Source organism: Martes martes (genome assembly GCF_963455335.1).
Source record: "Martes martes genome assembly, chromosome: 10".
In the NCBI taxonomy this organism is placed as follows: Eukaryota; Metazoa; Chordata; class Mammalia; order Carnivora; family Mustelidae; genus Martes; species Martes martes.
In genome coordinates, this window is record NC_137898.1 from 15,209,993 (window position 1) to 15,226,451 (window position 16,459).

General features: G+C 34.7%; 2 protein-coding genes across 2 annotated transcripts; both read left to right on the top strand.

Annotated features, from left to right (window-relative positions):
* Positions 1-5,875: 5,875 nt before the first annotated feature.
* LOC308350720 (olfactory receptor 8K3-like) lies at positions 5,876-6,847 on the top strand (the record flags this gene model as incomplete). The annotated part of the gene is made up of 1 exon (XM_080816228.1): positions 5,876-6,847. The coding sequence occupies one exon, from the start codon at positions 5,876-5,878 to the stop codon at positions 6,845-6,847; it is 972 nt and encodes a 323-aa protein (XP_080672354.1).
* A 7,000-nt stretch (positions 6,848-13,847) lies between these two features.
* Positions 13,848-14,789, top strand: LOC308351085 (olfactory receptor 8K3-like; the record flags this gene model as incomplete). The annotated part of the gene is made up of 1 exon (XM_080816568.1): positions 13,848-14,789. One exon carries the CDS (start codon positions 13,848-13,850, stop codon positions 14,787-14,789), a length of 942 nt encoding a protein of 313 aa, XP_080672694.1.
* Positions 14,790-16,459: the final 1,670 nt, after the last annotated feature.

Consider the following 16,459-nt stretch of genomic DNA (forward strand, 5'->3'; position numbering starts at 1 on the left):
GACTCAATATAGACTCTATATATAATAAATCATGTTACAGACTGCTGTTTATTATATGACATAGGCCTTGAAGAAGTGTAATGTATAAAAGTAATGGAAACTAGAATGTTTTTCATTTTTCAACTTATAGTTATTCCAGTAGTGATCATCCTTCTGGTATCAATTTTTATTTGTCCTTAAGTATCACCATGAGCAACTGGAGTCCAGACTTCTATTCTCAAATTGCCAATACTTATGTTACAATTTAAGGGTTTAAGGGAAGTCTGTTTTAATACATCTGCCATTAAATAATCTTTAAGCCTCTCTGGTGTCTTTTTAAAATATATTTTGTGGACTAAACACCACTTTAAGACCAGTGCCCACCACACTGGCATACTGACATAAGATGGCATTTATTGTTTTTTTCTATGTGTGTGTGTGCTGGACATACATACATCAATGTGTAGTCAACATTGTCTGTCCTTAGCTGTATCCCTGTTGATACTTTAACTGTATCCTCTTTGATGGGTGGCATTTCAGATTTGTTACATTATGATATATGAACATGTGTAAGCATGGGAAAGCAGAATAAAGTTTGATTATTTTCATGTGTCATAAATATGTACATTAAAAGTTCAAAAGACTTTGCACTGAAACATTAGAAATAATAAGTGGATTTTGCAAGAATCGTAGATATAGTATCAACATATTAGAGATGAATTATTTTGCTATCTACCCGCAAAAATAGGTGAAGTTGAAATTTTAAACTATCAATTACGCTAGATAAAATCTATAGAATACTTAGGGAACAATCTAATGAACAATTTGCGTGATTTCATTGCTAGACACTGTAACAAACATTACTGAGTTACTGAAGGAGAGATATATGTTTATATATATACCATGTCATTGGTTAGAAGATATAAATGTTGTGATGAGGCCAGTTCTCCATAAATTTTCCTATAGATTTAATGCAGTAACAATCAAAATTCCAATAGTATTTTTTAGTGTTAAGCTGATATCAAAAGTTATGTGGAAATGCAAAGGATCTAGAATATCCAGGGCAATATCTTAGAAGAAGAAAGATTTCAGAGGACTTCCAATAACAGATAACAATTCCTTTAATGAAGTGAGATTATTTTTAAAAATATGTCATCAGTGCACATATTTACAGAGAGATCAAGAATATAATAATAAAGTCCAAAATGGACTCATGTGTGTAATTCCACTTGTTTTAAAATAAAAGCCCTACTACAATGTAGTGAGGAAAATCAGGCTTCTCAATAAATTGACTGCATTCAATTAGGTTCCTATGTAGGACATGAATCTTGGTCTTTTATACACTACATGCAAACCATAATTGAGATGTGCTATGAATGGAAATGTGAAAGCTGAAACCAAAATTTTGGTAAAGCAAAGTAAAATAATATTTTCATGACTTGGGATCAACAAAGATTCCTTAAACAGGGTACAAGAAATAATAATACTAATAAAGAAATAGTACCCTCTACAACGAAAATTTGTATTAAAAAAAAAATATTGTAAGAAAGCGAAAAAATCCAGAGGGACCACATGTGAAGTACACACACCCTTCCAAAGTAATCTGTAAAACAAAACAAAATAAAACAACAAATTATCTAACTTCTAGAATGAAGATGATCAACACAGTCAACCTATTGGGAGGGAATGAATAAGTTGGGGGGAGGGGCAGGACACCTGAAGGAACACTTCACAAAAGAGGCTATCAAATCTGCCAAAAATGCATAAATGTGTTCAAAAAAATTATTCATTAAACGTAAATGAAGACTATATACTGTGTTATCATTACACATCCAGCAGGGTAGCTAAAATTCAAAATTTGGATAATAATTCAAAGTGTTGATAAGAGTGTGGAAAACTATAATTCTTGTACTTGTTTCAGGGAGAGTACGTTACTATAAATACTTTAGAAAAATAAGGGAATAATTACTAAAGTTTGGTGTGTGTATACTCTACGATGCAGCAATTCCCTTCCTGTGTAATTATGTCCACTGGAGAATAAGTAATAGAATGTTTGTGGCAAATGTAGTCATCATAGGTGTTAAGTGCTTATCAAGGGTGGAATGGGTGAATACATGATGACATCTTCAAAAAATATATTCTACACAGCACAGCAAGAAGAAGAGCTAGAAAGAAGAGGAGGAGGACCAGAAGAGGAGACATAACAAATGCCAACAGAAAAAATGAAAACCTATAACATAAATCAACATCATTACTAGTTAAAAGAAAACATGAAATAGATTTATGATAACGTTCAACACTTATTTCCAATAAACTACCTCAGTGACCAGAATAAAAGAAAAGAGTATTATAAATGATATCTATAAAAATCCTGTATACTGGGGCAGGGAAAGGACAAATAAGTTGAGGACAAAAGTTTTTAGGGCAGTGACAATATTCTGTATGATATTATAATGATGGACACATATTATTACACTTAAAAATCTACATAAAACTTTTAATGTATACTGAAATATTTGAAATTTTACCTCTGAAATTGTCCCCAAGACTAGGAGACCCAGTTTCCACATTTATGTTATAGGTTTTCAATTGTGAAATCAGCCCTGCATTCTTGCTTACAAGCAGGACGCCTTAATGGTATTATACATTCTGAAACAAAATGTGTCACTTAGTAAAGTGCCCATAATAACAGTTTAGTTTCATTGTTATTTGTACGGGCTGGTGTCATTTTTGGAGACTATGGTGTCTTTCACTGAATATTATATTCATTCAACTTCTTTGCCACCCCCCCTCCTGTTCTGGAGGAAGAGTTATTTTTATATTTTTCTTGAGTTCTTTTTCATTTATGTATATCTGATTATATAGGACTGATAAAGCATTCTCTCCTACTATGAAAGTTTCCCTTTCACATTATTAATTTTGATGAACAAAATTCTTAAAATAGTTCATTGAATCATTTTAATGTTATGCAATTATTGTTTGATGTGTTTTGTTAAAAATGTATACATATTCTACTACCACAAAGATGTCCCATTATGTTTTCGCCTAAACCGTTTATTTGCATTTCACATTTAGATCTTTAAATCAAATAGAAATGATTCTGATAAGGTCTGGATAGGTGTCCAGATTCACTTTTTCTCAAATAAATATACAAATTATCTAATAGCACTTATTGAAAAATAACTCTTACAAATCAGTGCATAGTTGACATGATATACAGTACAATGATGACAAAAGACATGAACAAGTACTTTTCAAAGTAAATATATAAATACTTTTGAAACAAATGAAAGGTTTTTTATTGCATTCAGTACAAGGATAATGCAAATTAAACCACATAGTTACCCATACACATCATCTATAAGTCTAGAAAGAAAATGATGGAACATACCAAATCTTAATAAGAATATTGAACAATTATAATAATTTGCACAGCTACTAAGAATGCATACTGTTATAACCACTCTGGAAACTCATTTGGTAGTACTTACTAATGTTAAAAATGCATAGCCTATGGCTCAGGTTTTCAGGGTAAGAGATACACAGAAATAGAATTATATTCAAGAATAAGTCAATCTTGCTGTAGACACAAAGGGTGTGGGAGTAGCCATTTTTAATTACCACTGTTAGGAAACTTTTATGTTTATTGGGATATTTTTTATAATCTATAAATGATTCTATAATCATTCTCTAAATACATGATAAAATCCATTTTTTATTATTTCATAAGGATCCAAGATGTGAAAAAAGAAAGCTTTATGTTCATCAAAACATCAGGTGAAGTAGAATGTTTATAATATCATTAGTTGTAAAGCCTAGAAGTTGAAACGAGTTCTAATATTGAACAATAAGATAATGGACAACTAATTTGTGATATATTCATAAAAAAGAGTTGTATACACACATGAAAATGAGCATTCTGCAATGACCAGAACAGATATTAACTGAAAAAAACCAGTCACAAAAAAATAGTATGTGTAAGATTTCTTTTATACGAAGTAACAAAAATAAGTGAAAATAATTTATGTTGTTAAAAAACAGAATAATGGTTATCCGTGTGTGTGTGTGTGTGTGTGTGTATAAGGGGGGCAGTTGGTTGTAGAAAGGAGAATGAAGGGTCTTCTTGGGTCCTGATAATGTTTTATTCTATTTTTGTTATTGTCATTACTGTATAATCTAGATTCTAATTACACAAAGTGTTACCTTTGTAAAATTTATTTGTGATAAATACATTTGTCAATATGCAAATATACTCAACAATAAGTTTAAAACACCACAAATAAGGGGAAAATGGCCACACATGCATATATTATTTTACCTTGTGAATTTTTAAAAGGATCAATAAGCATGATTCAAACATGCCTCCATCATGTTCTCAGCCATGAAATCCTAAAAAGCCATTGTATTAACAAGAGACAATTACGGGTTGGGAGAAAAATGAAAATATCTTTCCTTTAGATACAATGTTTGGATTCCAGATCTCTCCGTTAGAGTAGAAAGACTTAACCAGGAGACACCATGTGGAAAGATATCTAAGAGAACTTTACTTGTAGGGGGATATAAAGATGTCCTATATAATTAGCAGATATATCACAGCTTCATTAACCTCCAGGCTTAATTAACTCATATTCTTTCTCCCCAGGGAGAGCCTCAAAGGAGGAAAGATACACATAAATCCTTCTCACGGGGTTGTGTTAGGAATACATGGGAAAACAAAGAGATCCCTCTTCAGAGGTGAGTGGAATGCACTTGTCTCTGTAGCTAACTCAGACCAGGGACTCCAGGACCTCGTTAATGTCTGATACCCCCTCAGTGTTTTAGCAATCTCTTTGATAATCTGCTTTGGTAACTGAAGTTTCTGGGTGAATACAAGGTTGTAAACATCTTTATTATAATTTTTGGTGAAACCTAGACATTTACTGTGAGGCAGCAAGTTTGTACTCTTTAGATCTAAAAGTGGATTTTCCAGGTTATAATGGCAATTCTATGGTTAACTTAGAATCACCATCAAATTGTTTTCATAGTGGTTGTACCATTTCACATTGCCAACAAGATACATAGAGGTTCTAATCTCTCCACACCTTGTCAGCATTTATAATTTTCCTTTTTTTTTTCTTTCTTAATATCCATCCTAGGGGTGCCTCGTGGCTTGGTTGGTTAAGCATCTGCCTTCAGCTCAGGTCACAATACTAGGGTCCTGGGGTGGAGTCCAGCATCAGGCTTTCTGCTCAGTGAGGAGTCTGCTTCTCCCTCTGGCTTTCCCCCTGGGGTAGTGTTCTCTCTCTCTTGCTCACTCTCTCACTCAAATAAATAAATAAAATCCTTAAAAAAAAATCCTATGGGGTGTATGGTGGTGTCTCATTGTGGTTTTGAATTACATTTTTCTAATGACTAAGGGTGTTGAACTTTTCTTCATGAGTTTATTGGCCATTTGTTTATCTTCTGTGAGAAATGCCTGTTCAAGTCTTTAGCCTGTTTTCTAATTTGCACTGTTTGTTTGTTTTTTCTGTTGAGTTGGAGAATCTTTATATATTCTATATAACAGAGCTCTACCGGATAAATGATTTGCAACCTCCTCCACTGTGTGGGTCATCTTTTCATCCTTTGATAGTGTTCTCTGATGCACAAAAGTCTGTTTTCTTAAAAATTTTGATTATGTCCATTTATCTATTTTTGCTTTTGTTGTTTGTGCTTTTGGTGTTTAAGAAAACTGTAAAGAGCTTAGCTGAGCTGGTAGAGAGAGACTTGAGCTGCCGGGTGTTAGACAGCCATATAAAGCAACAGGCCATAAATGGAAGATTTCAGCCTTTAATCACTTACTACAATGGTCATCTCAGTCATATGTCCTGAAAGTTAATGATTATTTGTATATTTCTTCCCAGTACAGGTTTCCCAAATGGCCTGTACAGAGAAGCACAATCTAACGATATGGAAAGAATTCATTTTAATGGGAATCACAGGACCCCCTGAGCTGCAGGCTCCACTGCTTGGACTCTCCCTCACATTTTACCTTGTCTCAGTGGTGGGTAACCTGAGCTTGATCATACTCACCAAGATAGCCTCCAGGTTACAAACACCCATGTACTTCTTCCTCCGCCACCTGGCTCTCACTGATTTGGGCTATTCAACAGCTGTGGGACCCAAAATGCTAGCAAACTTTGCTGTAGATCAGCCTACCATCTCTTATACCTGGTGTGCTACCCAACTCACCTTCTTTAGTATATTTATTACTAGTGAAATTTTCATTTTGTCAGCAATGGCCTATGACCGTTATGTGGCCATCTGTAACCCTCTGCTCTACACAGTCATCATGTCACATAGATTATGTCAGTTGCTGGTGGCAATCCCCTATCTATACAGCATCCTTCTGTCTTTGCTGACCATTATAAAAATTTTCCTTTCATCATTTGGTGGCTATAATGTCATCAGGCATTTCTACTGTGATAGTCTACCATTGATAGATTTGCTCTGCTCAGACACACATGAAATTAGACTGATAATTCTGATCTTTTCAGCTTTTAATTTGGTGTCATCTCTTCTGATAGTCCTTGTGTCCTACATGCTGATCCTTGTTGCCGTGCTCAGGATGAACTCTGCAGAGGGCAGGCACAAGGCTTTCTCTACCTGTGGATCCCATCTGACAGTGATAGTTGTATTTTATGGTACTCTATTTTTTATGTATGTGCAGCCCAAATCCAGTCATTCATTTGATACTGATAAAATAGCCTCCTTATTTTATACTTTGGTTATACCCATGCTTAATCCCATGATCTATAGCTTGAGGAACAATGAGGTGAAAAATGCCCTATATAGGACCTGCAGACTGTTTGCAAATGTTCTGCTTAAAATTCACTGTAGGGCACACTAACACTAAATTATGTATTAGTCAATGTATACTGTAGTTAACCTTGCTATAGTCTTGTTCTGTTGTTTCCGGGGACTGAGCAAGAATCAATGTGTGATAAACATAGAAATAAAGAAAAATAAACATTATTTTCAAAATTCAAATGAGGATAATCACCAACAGATTGCTTCTTCTTTCTCATCCTTCAGATACTAACCTAATTTAGTTTCAGTTCCAGGTCAAGTACTATTCCTACTTGTTCTGGCACTACCCTATTTGTCTGTCTCTTACACTAAACACTTATTTTTATAAAACCAGAGACTCCATATATTATTTTTACAATCTTATCTATAACAGTCTACCATAGTAAAAGTCACACACAAGGAAGATACCTGATAGATACTGTATGAATTAATTAACCAAGGAAATAAACGTATACTGTGAAGTTTAATAACAGAAATCCCTCTCTTCATGGGGTTTACAGAAAATAGGCAGCATGAGAAGTGGTCTGTACAGTGGGATGGGTTGGACTGAGCAATATGAAAATGGGGTAGAGCCAGTAGCCAGGATGGGGGTCACCCTTTAATTAAGGTTATCAGGGAGCATTCTGCAAAGATAGCATTGAAACAAACACTTGAGGAGCTAAGTGGATAGACTCTGTCTACCTATCGGAAGCTAGTTCCACGGGGACAGAACGTTGCAGCAGTTCCCAATGACTAATGTGCTGAGGAACACCAGAGTCAAAGGTGGTGGGAACATAAATGTGACTAATAAATAAAAGAGATATGATGAACTTATAATATAGAATGTGATCTTGTAGGACTTATATAGGCCATTGTAAAACTTGCCTTTTATTCCAAATGATAAAAAAAAACACCTTTGGAGGATTTTGAGCTAAGGAGTGGTTTGATCTATCTTTGATAAGGGGACAGCTATCACTGCTGTGCAAATAATGGATGGAAAACTCTGAGATGAGAAATTGAAGACACTGAGGGGGTTGATCATGTTACATTTGAGAGAGAATAGAGGTGTAATCCAGGACAAGTAGAGTTGGAGGAGAGAAGTGATTACATTCTTAACACCTTTTTAAGGAAATCTCAATATTTCTTCACATTTACGTGGGGTATATGAAGCATAAAAAAAGAAATTAATGATTTGAAAAGAATGGAAAGACTGTTCCAAGACTCATCTTAAGATAAGCTGAATACTGTTTTCTGCTTTCAATTAAGATGGCCTTAACATCCCATTAAGATAAGAAAAACAAAAACAAAAAAAAGCACCAAACCAAACGAAAACAGAGACAAGAAATATGAAACAAGTGGTCACGGCATTGACATCAAGCAAAAATGCCAGTTTCCCTGACAGATAAGGAACAAATGAGGTGAATCCCATGATTGGGCCACCTTCCTGATGAGCTGAAGAACCAAAATTGAGAGTCCAGCAAGTCTATGGTAGCTGAATTTTGTAAGATAGAGTGCCAGCGCTAGAAAAGCTGTGCAAAGAAAGAACACTGGATCTCTGCAGAGAATCCTCCTGGATTATTGGACAGATTAGTGATCGGCACAGGCAAGAGGAAACCATCCAGGTGAAAGAAATAGTCATCTAAGATGATGAAAGGCAACAGTATCTGGAACTCAAACAGAGGTAGAAATTGTGAGAATGTATTGTACGAGGAGTAGAAAAACCTCATAGTTTGTGGGGCTTTAGGTAAAGTACTCAAGAAGGTCTTCCTTCAAGAAGAGGAATAATTAGCCCTACACTTCTACACTGCTCTGATACCACCTAAGAAATTATAAAAGCAATATCCAAAAGGATTAAACTATTTCAAAATAACTATATCCTAGAACAAAACTGAGGGATTATTGCTAAAATACAAATGTATCCAGTATCCATCAAGAAAAATTCACAATGCATGAAATACATTCTATAATTATCAGGCATACAAGGAAGCAGGAAGACTTGATCTATAATGAATAGAATAACCAATCAATGGAAACTGTTCAAGAATTTGCATATATTTGAAATATCAAACAAGGATAAAAATGGTTATTATAATTGTATATCATATTTTCAAAAAGATAACTAAAGACATGGAAGATATTTAAAAAAAGGATTTCAAATATTAGAGAGAAAAAAATACTGTGTTCAAGGTAAAAGATAAATGGGATTGTAGTTACAGTAGATTGGACATTACAGAAGTAAAGATTAGTCAGTCTATAGATACAGCAATAAAAAATATCAAAGTGAGACAAAGGGAGCAAAAAGAACCAAAAACATAAAAAGAATAATAATAATTTGGGAGACAGTTTCAACTAACCAAGTATGCATACCACTGGTTTCCCAAAGAAGAATGCAATTAGAATTATTTGAAGAAAATACAGGTGAAAAGTAATCAAACATGATGAAAGTTAAAAGACCTCAGATTCAAGAAGATTAACAAACCCCAGATAAAAGGAACATACAGACCTGAAGGCAACTCATCATTAAATATCTCAAAGTCAATGATAAATAAAACATTAAGCCATCAAAAAGCAAAGACACTTTATAGAGAGAGGAACAAAGAATAACAGATTTATCGTCAGAAGCACTGCGGGTGAGAAGACAATGGAGCAACATCATTAAAATATTCAAACAAATAATTGACAGCTTAGATTTTGTACCCAGAAAAGTACAGTGATGAAAACCAGATTAGTAGTTGACAGGGGTTAAGGACAAGGGACTGAGGGAAGGGAAGAGCAGTTAGGTATGAAGGAATCATCGGTGACCCATATAGTGATGGAATAAGCCTGAATGTTGACGGTTATATTGATTACAAACCTGTACATCTGATTGAAATTGCGTATATGCATTTATATATATATATATATATATATATATATATATATATATGTATATGTATTTCTTTGCAAGCACAAAAATGAGCACATGGAAAACTGGTGACCCAAATAGGCAGAGTATTATGCCAATATTGATTTCATAATTTCTGTGGTACAATCTGTATTGTACAATACTGATGCAAGTTGTTACTACTAGTAGAAACTAAGTGAAATGCAGGAACTCTGGGATCCTTTGCTCCATGTTCTTACAATTCTATAAGTATTTCAAAATAGTAGAAAGCTGAATTAAACCCAAGCTTGTCTGAGACATTACAGGGTAGGATGAGATGGAATGGAAATACTACATAGAAAGAAACATACATACATACATACGTATGTCAAAACTTATCAAATTTTATACTTCATATATGTGCAGTTGCCTATTTTCAATGATACCTATGTAAGTTGTTTTGTTTCATTACTAGCCATGCCAAGAGATCAAACCAAAACCAAGGGAAAAGTCAGTAATAGAAACATATTTTAACGTTATACAGTTAAGAGGGTGCTGGGGTTAAGTGACCAGCTCTTGATTTTGGCTGAGGTCATGATCTCAGGGATCATGGGATCAATCCCTGTGTCAGGCTCTACACTAAGTATGACATCTGCTTGAGATTCTCTCTTCCTCTCCTCTGCCCCTTCCCCTGTCCCTCCATTCCCTAAACTAATTAATTAATTGATTAAATCTTTTTAATAAAATATTGTCCAGTTAACAGGAGAGAACATAATTCAGGCACCTGTCATGGATGTGAAGACCCAAGAACCTCATCTATATGCTGGTACAGGAGGATATCAGTACCGGTACAACCAATCTGGAATAGTTAACAAAATTAAATGAATTGTTTTCTCATCCCAAGAGATCTTCCTGTGTTGTGGGTGACTATGTGTGGTCATATGCATACATGTAGGTGGATCTATATGAATATCAACACAGGCACGCACACATACACACACAGCCAGAGACAGATATGTGGAATGTATACCACAGATGATTTTGTCTGGAACACATTAACATGGCAAGTCAAGGTTTTTCATGGAACTCTGTGTTGGAATAGTATTGCTGATAACTGAGGTTGGAGACAAGCAAATACCAAGAGTAGATCCATAAAATTTGTAATACATTATCGACTGTAATGAAGAAAGAAGGAAAAAGAATCACAACATGAAAACATCACAAATAGGTAATGTGGCTTAAAATGCAACAACACAATTGATAGCAAAATGACATAGCAAAACATATGCATATAAAACATTATATTTTTCCTGAATATATTGATCTTATAAGATATATGTTAAGTATAGTAGAGCAGGTAACAACGAAGAGAAAAATAATTGGAATGGATATTAGGCATGATGGAAAAACAAGAAATACTGAACTCTAATACAGACAAATAAAATGAAAGACAAGACCTAAACAGATGAGGAGAATTTACTGTGAAAAAAGAATGAGAATTAAGAGTAACTAATTTCACTCACTCTTTAGTCAAAGAAAGAAAGAGAGAGAGAGAGAGAGAAAGAAGGAAAGACAGACAAAAGTAAAGGACACAACACAATATCTTATTACTTATATACACAGTATCTTATTACTTTTAGTTCACTTACTTCTCTATTTTTTTTAGATTTTATTTATTTATTTAAGAGGGTGGTGGGTGGAAGGAGCAGAGGGAAAGGGACAAGCAGAACATGCACTGAGCACCAGGCCATGGGGGACTCAATCTCAAGACCCTGAAATCACGATCTGATCCAAGACCATGAGTTGGATGCTTAACTGACTGAACCACCCAGGTACCCCTCCTTTAGTCATTCGAATAATGCAGTAAGATGGTGTTTAAAAATGACTCCCTGTGTTACCTGAGGAGTCCATCGTGTCATCCATCTAAGGAGACCATGGTAGAACTGAAGGAATACTGGCAAGCTTGGTGTATAAATAACACAGATTAATGCATTTCCCTATATGTTTGTTGTTTGTTTTGGTAAAAATACTTCAGAGGAATAAAACCAAAGGGAGGAGAAAAAAAATATATATACATATATATCATATATTATATATCAGTGGTATATATAATAGATAATATACATGATATTTTATATATGTAAAATGTTTTACATAATGGGTTAATACATACATAATTATATAAAATATATGGTAATATAGGTTTGAGAGAGAGAGAGGGAGAGATTTTGAGAAATTAACACATATGATTGTTGGAAATGGCAAGGCAAAATCTGTGGAGTAGCCTAGCATTGCAAGAGTTGACACTGCAGTCTTGAGTACAAAGAGGGAAAACTAAGGTCAATTTTCTATATTTCAGTCAGGAGTATAATTTCTTTGTCTTTGGAGGACCTCAACTTTTCCTCTGTAAGACCTTCCACTGATCGGATGTGGTCCACCTACATTTCAGAAGGTACATAGCTATACTCAAAGTCTATTAATTTGAATTTTAATCACATGTGAAAATATCTTTATAACAACATCTGGATGAATTTTTTGACTAAACACTTGGCCACCATAGCCTAGCCAAGTGCACACATAAAATTATCTATCAAAGCAGGGGGGAGAAAGAGTTAAGAATAAGATGTGTGAATGTAGTACACAAACTAACAAAGAAATTCTAATTCATTGGTGAATACAAATTGTTCTGGACAATTAACAAACACCCTCCTTGAATGTTGTTAAGCTTTCAAATGTTTCAGGGATATCAAGAAATTGCTTGGCATGTCTTCAGGGAGAGTCTCAGAGGGCAACAGAGAATCCATAAATTGATCTCACATCACCATATTACGAAGCACACGGGGAAGCCAAGACAGAGGTTTCATCACAGGTAAACAGAGTATTTCAGGTGGTTGTGTGTTATACCAATATCCAAACAGTTTCGGTGGCCTTTGCAAGGTAACACTTTTATTCCATGTCAAAGCATCGGATTTCTGGTTCACTTCTGCATCCTACTATTGATACTGCTTGACAGAGCAAGAGTGCATTCCTGTCTCTTCACCTCACTTGTTCAAGTATTTTCACAACTGCTAATAGCCATTTTTGATGTGTCAGGGACATATTGCTTATGTAAATGTATGTGCCCTGTAAATACTAGATCATATAAGTAATACAGGTCAAACTGAGTGACCATAAAACCTAACTAAAGAATTAGGAATAAAAAGAAAAAGAAAAAGAAAAAGAAATAGAAAAACTGTGGCAAAATTATGAAACTGTAGCTATTCAGGTGTTCGTTTGATACCTAAATCCTCAGTCATTTAGTGACTATATTCTCCTTATTCTCAAAAAAATATTATTCTCAAAAATATTGTGAGTTATTTAAATCAACTTATTTATAAAGGTGATTATTTTTTATAATTCATAATAAGCACAAAAGAGAAATTCTGCCTCGCACTGAGATATGAAGAGTACTATTTGAAGGTCAGGAGACTTTTAAGTGCCCGGTTTTATGGTGATGGTACAAGGTACAGGGTGTTCAATTTCCAGTGGAATCTGACAGAAAGCACAGATGATTTTCTTAAAAAATGTAACTTAAAAAAAAAAAACAATGATCTGATCATCGAAATAGAAAATAAACTACCAAAAAAGCAATTTGCTGCTTTCCCTAGTTGTCTCAAACTAGTGAGAGAAAGTCCTTTTCTCTTTCCTCATCTCACACAAAATCAGCACTAACAATGTTACTTTTTTTCTTTCACAAACAATATTACTTTTTTCTTTCACCTTTCATCAATGCACCTCAACATTTACATCATTTCTTTTTCTGTTCATTTAAAACAGTTTTTCCTAACAGTAGTTCAGGATTTTTGACAAAAGAACATGTGTACTGGGTTATAGGATAGTTTCTCAGAAGCTCACAATCTTATCAGCAATGTTTTATGTGAGGTAAATGCGGATTTTCTAGAAACATGTTTATAATTTAATGTTACACAAGCTGTATTTTTCTGTTGCTTTCTTACAGCTCACTCATAGGCTTCTGACTCTGCTATTTTACTTGTATTCAGGATAAAATACTACCAGATAAAAACAAAACAAATCAAAACAAAACAAAACAAAAAAACAAAGAAAAACAACAACAAAAAAACCACTACCAGATGATATAACATGAAAGCTATTTACTATGCTGATTATCTATTCAGAATAGGTTTTCCAATAAACCTGGATGGAAAAACACAATCGGACAGTGCTGAATGAGTTTATTCTCATGGGAATCACACACCGTCCTGACCTGCAGTTTCCATTATTTGGGCTGTTCCTCATCATCTATTTGATCTCAGTGGTGGGCAACCTGGGCATGATCATCCTCACCAAGGTGGACTCCAGGCTCCAAACACCCATGTACTTCTTTCTCAAACACCTGGCTTTCACTGATCTTGGTTATTCAACAACTGTAGGACCTAAAATGTTAGTAAGTTTTATTGTGGAAGAAAACACAATTTCTTATTATTTGTGTGCTACACAAGGAGCTTTCTACATTATATTCATCATTAGTGAGCTGTTCATTCTGTCGGCAATGTCCTATGACCGCTACGTGGCCATCTGTAACCCTCTGCTCTACCCTGTCATCATGTCCCAAAGGGTGTGTTACGTGCTGGTGGCAGTCCCCTACCTCTACAGAACATTTGTGTCTCTTCTAATCACTGGCAAGATTTTTAGTTCTTTATTCTGTGGTTACAATGTTGTCAATCATTTCTACTGTGACAGTCTCCCCTTGTTAACTTTGCTTTGCTCAAATACACATGAAATTGAATTGATGATTTTGATTTTCTCAGTTTTGGATTTGATTTCATCTCTTTTGATAGTTCTTGTGTCTTACCTGCTGATCCTGGTAGCCATCATCAGGATGAACTCAGCTGAGGGTAGGCACAAGGCGTTTTCCACCTGTGGGTCCCACCTTACAGTGGCCACAGTGTTCTATGGGACTTTGTTATTTATGTATGTGCAACCCGAGTCCAGTCATTCTTTTGACACTGATAAAGTGGCGTCCGTATTTTATACCCTCATTATCCCTATGCTGAATCCTTTGATCTATAGCTTGAGGAACAAAGATGTAAAGTGTGCTTTACATAGGATATGGAAAAAGTTATACAATACCTTTTCTTAAGTTTATTGTACACCATATGGTTCCTATGAAATAGACTATCCGCATTAAGCATTTCTATATGTTCCTTCAGAGGGAAATGTAAGGATAAATGAGTTCGAAATATATATAAAGATTGACTTCCATGTACTCTAATTTTTTATTCACATTTTGAATAAAAATACAAATATATATTTTCCCTTCCTCAGGGATGGGAAAGGATGAGTAAGGAGTCTATAGACTATACCACCAAACAAGGAATGTGGGTATGCTGTGTGGGAGTAAAGAAGGATACTTAGTACAGAAAAAGAGTTAAAATGACTCATGTTGTTAACAACTATCAAAGAAACTTTCCAGTGTCTATGTATGATATGTATGTAGTGTTTTTCTGTAAGTACATTCTTTGTGTTTAGCCTATGTAGACTTCTGTAGGGTGTCTAAAACACACTTGACTATTATTTTAAGGAGGTTCAGTGTATTACACTTGCTTGAAGTCATCAGTCATCTGAATTTACTCATATGTCTCCATTCCCCAGGGGGTCTTTGTACCCTGGTCTTTCCTCATGAGAGCCATTATTTTCACATAGGAGCCCTAGAGAGCCTCTCAACTACACACACTTAGCACTTCAACAATCTAAAAGATCAGCACAGCATCTAATTTTGTCTAAATCTGTCCATTTTGATACAGCAATTGAATTAAGTTTCATGCAATCTGCCATAGATACGCCCAAGATTTTTCTATTTTCCTACCAGCTTGATCTTGATTCTTAAACACTTCTTTGTCCCATGGAATTACTCTTTCTTATCTCTCTGAAAAACGAGGAAAACTTTTCTGTAAAAGTCATGTTCTAGGGGCACCTGGGTGGCTCAGTTGGTTAAGTGTCTGCCTTTGGCTCAGGTCATGATCATGAGCCCACCATGCTAGGATCTCCCCGTCTGGGTCCCTGCTCAGCAGAGAGTCTGTGGCTCCCACTCTGCTCCCTCTCCCTCAGCAGCTCCCCTGTTCCAGTGCCCTCCCCCCTTCCCCCACCACCTGCATGCTCTCTGTCAAATAAATAAATAAATAAATACCTTTTTAAAAAAGGCATATTCTATTTGTTTTTGTATGCTTGCATACAAGGTTTACTCTATCATAAATAAGGGTGTTGTCTCTTTGAAATGGTCAATTTTCTACATTTTGGTTCAAACGAGTTTGTGCTATATTTTTATTAGGATATATTGTTTGACTACAGTGATTTGATGATCCTGCCTGAAAAAAACAAAAGGAGAGGAGGCTATAATTTGGAAAGTGAACATGTGATATGATACATAGCAATTTATATACTTAGTGTGGATTTTGGACATACTTCCTATATAATCCTCCCCAAATCCCTTTATATTTTGTTTATTTTTATTACTTTTTTAACATTCAATAGACATATTTACATCATGGAGAGACTGGACTGTTTTCTGAGTCCACCATCATGGGATAAAATTATCTGTGAAGTCAACAAAATTCAAATAAAAATAATTCATAAGAACATATATATATATATATACACAGCACATGTGGATATAAGGATAAATATTAAGAGTGTTTTTATGGTTTATTTTTTAATTATTAAGAAGAATTATATACATAAGTATAAGATATGCATATATAAATATAAGAAAATATGTATTACTTAGATTATATATGTTGGACAGAGTTACAG